The sequence below is a fragment of the Crocodylus porosus genome, unplaced genomic scaffold (assembly GCF_001723895.1).
Source record: "Crocodylus porosus isolate Cpor-Errol unplaced genomic scaffold, CroPor_comp1, whole genome shotgun sequence".
In the NCBI taxonomy this organism is placed as follows: Eukaryota; Metazoa; Chordata; order Crocodylia; family Crocodylidae; genus Crocodylus; species Crocodylus porosus.
Genome location: NW_017728948.1, coordinates 69,359,056 through 69,369,165, shown reverse-complemented (window position 1 = coordinate 69,369,165; position 10,110 = coordinate 69,359,056). Strand labels below are relative to the sequence as shown.

The window sequence follows — 10,110 nt, the reverse complement described above, 5'->3', positions numbered from 1 at the left end:
CCCACCCACTGATACCTCACCAGCAAGTAATTCTAGTACATGTCACAAGGCACCACAAATGACAATGCCATTTCTCAGTTTATTAGTATTCAACTCCTCTGATCTCCTCTTTAAAAGCTTCTTTTCCTGCAGGGAATTTAAAACATTGCCTGGGTGACAATATACCTACATGGAAATGCATACACATGAAGTTCCAATTAAGGGATAACTGCAGCAAAACATAAGCTGCTGTCATGAAACAAAGCAAACAGCAGTCATATTAATAATCAATTAGATGGAGCAGCCACCTGATGCTACCTATTTGGAGAAGTCCCCAGCTGCCACCAGCTTTTTGCCCAGGCTACAGCAACTGAATAAAATCTGTGCTACACTCATCTTGGCAAAACAACTTCTTTCACCATTTGACTCCTTCATGGGTTTTTTCCTCCCTCCTGATTAAAGACAAAAATGTGGATAAATAAAAGGGCATTTTTTAAGCTCAACTGGGTCACTAAGTTGTATGCTCTGCCCTGTTCTCCAATTAAACTCCCATGAGAAACAGCTCAATTATAATTAGAGAAGCAATTATCCCCTTGTTTAAGGTGCAGCAAATCACACATTTCAATGCAAAACTTCATTTAGCTGCTTATGGCATATTAACTAATCTTACATCTCACTGATGTTTTGATCTATAACCTATTGCAAGGAACTAATTTGATGAGGCTGTGTGTCTCTGAGTACATTTCTCACTCACAATATGATGCTGACATCCTTTAAACAACAAATGAAATGAGCAAAGGGATTAATTGCTAATAATTCTGCTGTGTTACCCTGGGAGCATCCCAGCATGTGCCCCTTTTAAGAATATGTTTCTTTCGTGGCTTTCCACCAGGGTTGCATAAAAGATTTCCTGGGTCAGAGGAAAAGGAAATCGCTGCTGAGATTCTGATGGACCCCAGAGAACTGGAGCTGTCTGATCACAGGAATCCTAAGTACCTGCAGCTCTCCCTCTTTTTTGGCTTGGGTTCAGGGGGCTCCGCATCTTTGAAAATTCAAATCTCAGAAGGTTTGGAATTTGACTGATTCAATTAAGGTCCCAGGAATTCAGATACTGCTTATCTGATCAACCTATTTCTTATACAAGGGTGTTTCAGAAACTAAGGGCAGAATGACTGCCTATGGTGTATGTCTGTGACAAAGCAGGAAGCCACAGAGCAGGGAACACTGGTGGTGGTGGCACTGTCAAACACATCTATTGTTTATGATTATGTCAAGCAATAATGTGGCCAGTATATGACTATAACACCCAAAGTGGTTTTATTTCAAAGTTGCCATTATTTTCTGAAAAACCCCATATAACCTGAGAGCCTCCACTGAAGAAATGCAAGAAGTAATATGGCATAAATATGAAGCAAAGCACCTTGCTGTTGCTTTTTTTCATCTAGTCTCCAAATGCTCTGGAAATCTAGGAAGAGCCAAACCTGTAGTGTTTTTGTACTATTGTTGCCATTTCTTTCTCCTTCTCTAACCTTAGATGGTGGTCATGGTACCACAGAGCAGCCAATTTGATTTTCCTAGTGACTGAACATATCATTCGTTGCCTCACCTGGCACGAAGTGAGCAAGCAGGATGAATTGCGATTTGACCCCAGGCCATCAGAGAAACGTGTCATAATATACAGCCTTGTATTTGGATCCTAGACTTTTTAAGTGTCTACAGTTTCAAGTATCCAGGTTGTAGCCACATTGGTTTAGAGGAAAAGGCAATTGGGACTCGTAGTAGAGATGATATCTTTTATTAGACCAACAAGATTTTTGCAAAAAAAATTCTTTAATTGCAAGCTTTCAGGTACAAACACCCTTCATCAGGCATGGGAGAAAAGATTGTAAAAGTTCTCCTGGGTAGAAATGAAAGCTCGTATTTCATAGGATTTCACAGTCAATAGATGGAAAACTCCTCTGGGCCATCAGTTCGTAGCTGGTATGGAGCCTCACCTCCTGGTCTGTGAGGATCTGTGATGATACAAATCAGTTGCAACCTGCTCTACTGCCCATGAAACCAGCAGAGAGCTGAAGCGCTGCTTTAAAAGCTTTGGTTCCCCATCCTTATCTTGGCTTTTCTTCTACTCTGAAGGAAAAAGACCTTATATTGCTACATGATTCACCTACTGAAAATAAAGGGATTTGTCATCCAGGATTCATCCATAGGGGCTCAATGTGGTTAACTGCCATTGACCACACTGGAAGTCATGTGTTTAAATCTTTCTTCATTGACAGGAGTAAATGGAATAGATCCCTAAGTGTGGGTAGTTGCCAGCATTTTGTAAACAAGTTAAAACAAGGGAATAAGCAAAAACAAGGGAGGAAATGCCTGGGTGGGGGAGATTCGCACTTCAGTGTGAATCACATTTTTTCTACAGTATATGAATTTTAATTATTTTATTCACTATTTTGAAAACTGACAACTTGCAAGAAAATGAAGGCCACCAGTCTGTGAGGGCCAGTGGGTTATCTCATCTAGGGCACGGGAGGAATTGCTGCAGTAAGGAATAGTTTGAGATATGTTTGTCTGTGTCGCCAGAGCATCTGATGTATTGCTAGTACCTGCTGTGTTTACATTATCTGCTTGACTCAGGTTATCAGGAATCAAATCAGTTCTTCTGTAATGTGAAAGAGCCTAACAGCTTATTGCCTGCTTTTCTTGTGTCCCTTCTTCCTCAGTTACCTATATCACCATATCAGAAAGTCTTAAACAAAGTACTAATTCATCTCTAAATTAAAACAATCGTGTAATTCTTCAACCCACCAAGTTACCTTTCATCTTTCTATTTTTTAAATTTATCTTACCAGCTTCAGCAAATGGCAGTAATAAAGTGTCATATTAAGGTATTCATATTCATTAGTGTTCAGGCTTTGTTCTTTAAATAGGCTTGTTGAGAGTCTACAAAGAAGCTGTATTAGTCTCCTGTCCAATCTGGGTGTTTGATCTCTCTCTCGACTTCAAAAATGAAAAGAGAATTAAAAAAAAAATTTAAGAATAGTGTCTTCTGAGTGTCAGAAGGGCTGTATGTTTTTTTGAGTCTGCCAAGTATTAATTGGTGTCTGCCCCGACTGTGGTACAAATAAGATTCACAGCCAATTAGCCTGTAGTTATGAATCTTTGAATCTACTTGACAAAATGAACCATTACATTACAGAGCATGAAAGAAATGCCATTATTATTAGGCCAGTGCACAGACAGTCTTTTCAGAGCTCACTTTGTTGGCATATGCTGTACTATAAACTGTTCCTAACAACTGGGGAGTGGGTTTTTTGCTTTCAAAGCAATTCCATAGGAGGAGGACAGATTAAATTAGATTTAAGAAAAAAGAAGTGAATGCACCATTGTTATTATGCATTTAGTGCCTGTAATAACAGCTATTAACTCAATATGCAGTAACTAGCACTACTGCACAGTAGTACCAGCACACGGTTTTTTAGTGAGACTAATGCGCAGTTGAGAAATGCACATTTGTGACATGTGAATGCACAGTAGAATTGGTATACTGTCCAGTTAGCATCTTGTGTAGATGCACCCAGTGTTTATCACAGAGACTTCGCTTTCTAGTTTTGATGCTAAATCTTGCTGTGCATCTTTCCTTCACCTGATCCAGCTTTATCTTTTTTTTTTTTGACAGGGAAGTTGGACTTGTTAAGTCACTGAGAGGTGCAGAGTAGTGTGTAAATGCTGTGCACACACAAACTGCAAGGCATGAGCAATCTCAGTTCCCTGTGAAGGTAATGAAGTCCCCGAGTACCACTGTGCATCTGCGATATGACATGCTCTGTTATAAATACTCTTGTCATGGCACAACAGCAGGTTGAGAGCACACTAAGAAGCAAAAGGAAAAAAAAAAGCTGATAACTTCTCAGAGAAAAACCTTGCTGATAATATCATAGCTGTCACAGAACTGGCTTGCCAGACCCAAACAGTTCTTTGCACATTGGGGGATCTTAATGGGGAAATAAAACAGCCTCACAAGCAAGGCAGAAAGGGAAATCTATTACATTAATTATTCCTTCTGTCTTTTGTGGACACTTTTCTGCAATGCTGATTAAATCCCAGCTCCAGTCTGACAGAGAGGCAACACTTTAAGCATGATCTCCTGAGAAATCAGTCATCAACAGTGAATGACAACCACAATGCTGCTTAACTATGACAGACTAACTTATCCTAATGCAAATTGGCAACAGCTTCTTCTTTGCATGGCAGAGAAAAATGAGCAGAATTCTGATGGGGGAATTACCATCATTAACGATCAATTTTTCTCTTAATCAGCAGAGGTGGATTTTGAATTTCAGAGTCCCCCTGTGATTCAGAAACCTCCCTCCTGTGAGGAATGAGTCTGAAGCCTCATTCAACAGGCACCTCCACCATGCTGAGGTAAGTTCCCTTTCACAGACGAGACTGTCACTGCCTGTGGACGCAGATTTAGCTAAATGAGAAGGTCAGTCCTGCCAGTTAGACAGCACCCTCTCCTGTGTTTTTAATTGCTGTTAAATAAAGAGGATAAGCCATGTTAGAAGCTGGATTATTTCACATCCGCCACCCCTCCTGCATCAACTTTGGGAAGTCCCTTATCAGATCATGGCAGGCCCCTGGTTCTGTGCTACACAGTTTGTCTGTGAGCATGTGCACAAGCCTGTGAGAAAAGTTAAATCCTGCAAATTAAAAATAGATGCTTTAATAACACACTTGAAAGCCAGTTGCCTCAATAGCAACAACTGCCTTCTCTTCAGGGAGAAAAAAAAAAAAAGATAACGGGATTGCATTCATAAATCCCCACAGGTATTTTATCCCATGGATGCCAGATATAAAACTGCTGTGTTTTTTGAAAGGGAACAACAAATAAAACCGAACTGCCGTGGCTCTGTCCAGTGGCGCATTCTAATTGACTCCACCGTCATTAATCAGTTTTCAATCAATCTCTTCTACCAGCAGCAGGCAGTTAGGTCTCCATTACTACCCATTCATCATGCCATGCCCTAATTCACTGCACCATTAGCCATGGATTAGGCTTCAGTTAGGATAACTAAATGTCAGTTGCTAGTGCTGGAATCTGTTGTCACTCACCTCAGCTACCGGGATGCCCTCGGGTGGACGGCACTGGAGCAGGACTTCCTGTTCCAAAGACACTTCTTTCCCCAGGGGTTCCTGTTCAAAAGTCTTCCGAAGATCTAATGAAAAATAAAACCCAAATCAAACTGTTAAATTTTAGGCAGATGGACTGTGGTGGTATGCAAAACACATAAACATCTTTCTAAGCAGAAAGGAAGCCCCCTTTTCCTGCCTTACAAACAACATAGCCTAAAAAAACTGGAACTTATTTTCACTTCTGTTGATTATTCCAGAGAATGTTATTAAAAAATCATTTCTGAGCAGATTTATTATTTGGATGGCAGCACTACTTAGAAACCCTGGCTGAGACTCAGGGCCTTATTCTGCCAGGTACTGTACAAATACAGAGCAAAAAGAAAATTCCTGCCTCAAAAGTACTTACAAAATAGGGCTTTGTACACCTGTAGGCACTCTGGACATGTATGACAAATTAACCAACCATAGATGTAAAATTAATGTACGAGAGTGTCCACACAGAGCTTTAACCTACTTTTAATTTCTGTGCATGAATTTCACAGCTTTAGCTAATTAGTTTTCTCTTTCCTGACTGTCCTGGAGTAGGCAAGTTTTAAGTAGATTTGCAATATCGCCACTTGCATCAGGATTCCTTTTGGCCCCTGAGTGGCTTTGCAACGGAGACGGCAAGAAAGGGCACAAGAAGCCTCTCTCTCAATCCTTAACCTATTAATCACAAAATGAGAGTTCTTGAACTCAAGAAACGTGATAACTCTTTAGGGCCAAGGTCTTGTCTATATTAAGAATGTGTGCTGGTTTAACTAAGTGGATTTAAAAATCAAGTTAAGCTCCTTCAAAGCTTTATTAATGATAAATATAAGCCAGTATAGCTTCAGAGTTTTATCAGTTTAGCTTAAGTTGCTAACCAAGTTGATAACATTTAGTTAAACAGCTATTCAGCAATGTTATCCAACCTCTACTTAGAAGGCTATAAGAAAAGAAAACCAGGCCACAGGCTTCTTCTCTATTCAGCCCAGAGAAGTGTGGCTGAGAAACACTTTCCAGGACATAAAGGACTTTTATATATTCACTGTAACAGATGGCTACAGATAGCACATGGGTGTTCATAGATAGGAGCTAGGCTAATCCAAATGGGAGTGACCACATCAAAAAACAACACTGGAGCTGCACAAACCAGATTAGCAGCACAAAGGATGCTTTTACACATTCATTAATGAACTTTAAGTAATGTGCTTTAAATCTAATATCTTCATTGTGAGATACTAGAAAAATGTGCATGATCCAATTTTAACACGCATTAGCTAAAGGGCACAGGTTTTTTGTGATGCTTTAATGCACATTAAAATAGGCTAATGCATATTAAAGTGCATATGTAGACACGCCCAAAGTGACTGTTTAGCTGTTGGAGAGTTGCTGTGACTCTGAGTTGCTGTGTCCTTGCTGAATTCCTAGCTCCAGTGTCTAGTGTCTGCAGCACTGGAGCTTTATCTCAACCACCCAGAGATTTCTGCCTTTGTATGGGAGTCAGCCTGGGGGCAAAATTCAAGATACTGGTTGAGTTTACAATGCAGCAAGTACATATTCTTAAAGCCCTGGTAGATGCTTCAGTTATTGCATGATTAACATGTGAATTGCATGATAAATTTAGCATGTGAGGGATTCAACCAATTCATCATGCAATACATAGGGCAAACCAACCACAAAGATGTTTCACATTTAGTGTGGCTCAAAATAAAGAGAAAAGGATCATCTATCTCAAAAAGGGTGTGTGAACTTTAATCAGCTCACGTTGTTAAGAAATTTCAAATCCATCAAAGCAAAGGTGCTACAGAAGCACGATGCATTGTCTAATTTTCTCTCGAACAAAAATTAATTTGGAAGGGTAAAAAAAGAAACAATTTTATATCTAATGGATCTATAAAGAAGATTCCAAAGGAGAATCACTGCTGTATAGAAACCATTCTTAATGTGTCAACCTTGCATGTATAAATGACTTTTAGGAACAACTGCCCTAGGTTTAATGTTCCTTAATATTAGGCTGGGAGATAACAGGGAAGATATAATGTAGCATATGGTATATGCTACACCTGAATAGCAGCATATGGTAATAGTAACCAATATTCAGTAGTAATAAACCTCAAGTGCTCAGGTACCAGAGTGATGCGTGCAATACAGCTAGACTAGATAATAATTCTAGATCCTTCCTGGAATATTGTTTTACTTTTTCCCACTCCTCTTCCAAAACCTAAGCATAGATCTGAAGTTAACTTAATACGCATTATATATTTATATAAACAGTCACACTCACAAAATCTTTTGTTACTTTTAAATAACATTTTATTTATACAAAAGGAAATTCTATTAGCTCATAAAAAGCAATAACCTCATGTCCTATACAAATGAGCTTTACTCTCTTCATTAGAACCAGCTGGGACAGATGGGTATGAACAATACATTTTCTCCATCAAACATTTCAGCAGGGTTTTTAACAAGTGGTACTAATGCACGAGACTCTTATTCCCTCCCCCTTCCCTCTCCAATCTCTCAATGACCTGATATGCTGTAACACTTTAAAGGCGCTATTGAATTTTATTGGGTCAATGATCCACAAGCTAAAAATTCTCCAAGTACAGGCCCTGACATAATACATGATAATGTCCTCAAAGGAGCTATTAAAGACTATTTAGTAAATAATAGTAATTTGGGGAAAAAAGTACATAACTGTGTATTTATAAGATAAGGAACCCTTCATCCTGTGTCATTAGAGCATTAAGCAGTCAGAACGTTACACCTCCCTTGAAGCTATATAGCCACCAGATAGCTGCAGAAGCGGGCTCTGCAGTATATTTATCTAGCCAAACAGAAGGTTGGCTTCCTGCAAAATGCAAACAAACAAGCAAAACAAAAGGGTTTTTGGAAATGCAGAACAGGGAGACTGCTTGTTGAAATGGCTCCCCTATATATGTAACTATATCCATCGTTGTAGGGTAGGGATGATAAACCAGTTTTCAAGTAAATTTGTTTTTTGCTGTTGTTTTGATTTCTAATGAAAATGGACTTTGTAAAAGAAAAGTTGCTGTGAGAACATGATCGTTGTTTTGAATGTACCAATTTTCAGATTTGCTATTTATCATTTCCAGTTTGTATATGTTGCTGTACACAAAAATTAATACTCTGGAGGTTTTTATACCCCCCATGGTCAATGCTGATTGGACTTAATATTTATTTTAACCCCCACAAAAAATAACAAGCCTATTTTTTCATTTTAAAAACTAAATTTCCTACCATTTAAAAAGAGGAGCAAAAAGGCAAATACTCTTTGAAAATGTCCTAAATTGAAATCTTTGGTCCATTTCCAAAAGGGAAATGAAATAATCTACAAAGAATGTTGTTATATTAAAAAAAATAGATCTACCCTATTTACAACCTTTTTGCCTGTGAAGAAACTGTAGGCATCATTATAGTTCAAGTTCAGTAATAGCCCCTATATGTAATTTTAAGAGGGTGACAGAAATTGGTTATTGTCTTTTAAAAAATACTGTGTTTGGCCTCTTCTGCCCTGACCCTGGGAATGACAGAATTAAGAGAAAGGGGTAGTAATACCCTACTTTAGTAGTATGGTATTCTCACTTACTGTCAGACAGAAGTAGTGTGGCCACTGACACATCCCCTTGGTGAGAAGTGCAAGGTGGATCCCCATGGTGGGAGGAGGGCCTGCTGACTGGCCAATCAGCAGCAAGGGGCAGGGACACCACAAAAGGGTCACCTCCCTCTCCCCTGGCCACTGTTCCTCTGTGCTCCTCCTGGCTGTGCAACGCCCTACCTCTAGGGATAACTAACAGAATTGCAAGAACAAATAATTGACATGTATCTCCATCAGTGAAGTGAAAACAGGAATTTTGCAATTTAAAAACAAAGGAGAGCCCTGTATAAAATGGGACCAATGGCCACCCTAGACAGAAGGCAGGATAGAGTTGCACCTCAGAGATTAACTGAATTGGAGATGCATAAGCATTTGTGAGCAACAGCTAACTTTGTCTTATTGCTAGAGCTCAGGATAATTTTCATCCAGGGAGAGCCTTCTCAACTAACTGAGCTTAGGTGGCATTCATAGCTACACTCAACAATTTATCTCTGAGCTTTTGGGGGGGTTGGTTTGGTTAATACTAGGGGTTGCAAAGCGGGAAGTATTTGATTCAGATTTGGCGATTTGGGGACGGTGATTTAATTCACTGAATCAGATCACTGTCCTGATCTGATTCTGCTGAATCTGAAGATTCAATACTGATTTGAAGAATCAGCGACTCAGCCATAGACACAGCTTTATGTTTTTTCTACATACTTCGAGGTACCAGGTGTGGCTTGTGAGCGCCGAGATGGTAGGGCAGATGGAGCATCCCACAGGAGCAGTGGACCCCCACCTGCATCCCTCCAGCTAGGCAATTGACTGTGGGGGGACCCGGGGTGCTCCCCCAAACCCAAGAAGCACTAGATGCTGAGTTGGGGTGAGGAGTATCCCACACACTCTGTGGCAGACCCAGAACTGGACCGGAAGTACTTCTGGCCCACTTCTGGGTCTGCTGCTGACCATGTGGGGGATGCTCCATCAGCCCTACCATCTCAGCATTCAGGAGCTGCACCTGGTACCTTGAGGTATGTAGAAAAAACATATCAATCTGTGTCTATGGCTGAATCATTGAATCTCTCTGAATCTCTCCGACTGAAATTGGAGGCTTCTGATTCGATTTGGAGAGATTAATGGGTTTCCTGATTTGATTTGGAGTCAGAGATTCGGCCACCGAATCGGGGCAAATCTCCTCTGAATCGAATCAGCAACTGAAGCTGTAGCGAAACCCCCAGTTTTTCTTTTTTTTTTATAATTGCGTTCACTCCCCTTCCCCAATCATTTCTGACTTTTTCTCTCCCTCTCTATTCATTATAGATAAGTATAAGTAAGCTAAGATGTAGGATAACCTTTAAACATTTTTATTTTGGTAG

At 39.9% G+C, this 10,110-nt stretch overlaps 1 protein-coding gene and 1 long non-coding RNA gene across 2 annotated transcripts in view; one reads left to right on the top strand and one right to left on the bottom strand.

The window, feature by feature from the left end:
* Window positions 1–6,020, top strand: part of LOC109322093 — a 7,890-nt gene extending 1,870 nt beyond the window's left edge. Inside the window, exons 2-3 of the long non-coding RNA XR_002104308.1 lie at window positions 3,661–3,668; window positions 6,010–6,020. This is a non-coding gene — a long non-coding RNA (uncharacterized LOC109322093). The remainder of the gene's footprint in view (window positions 1–3,660; window positions 3,669–6,009) is intronic.
* The window catches only part of UNC5C (unc-5 netrin receptor C), a 415,055-nt gene that overhangs the window by 100,307 nt on the left and 304,638 nt on the right, over window positions 1–10,110 (bottom strand). Inside the window, exon 4 of the mRNA XM_019552942.1 lies at window positions 5,092–5,195. Coding sequence (XP_019408487.1) covers window positions 5,092–5,195 — 104 coding nt within the window. The remainder of the gene's footprint in view (window positions 1–5,091; window positions 5,196–10,110) is intronic.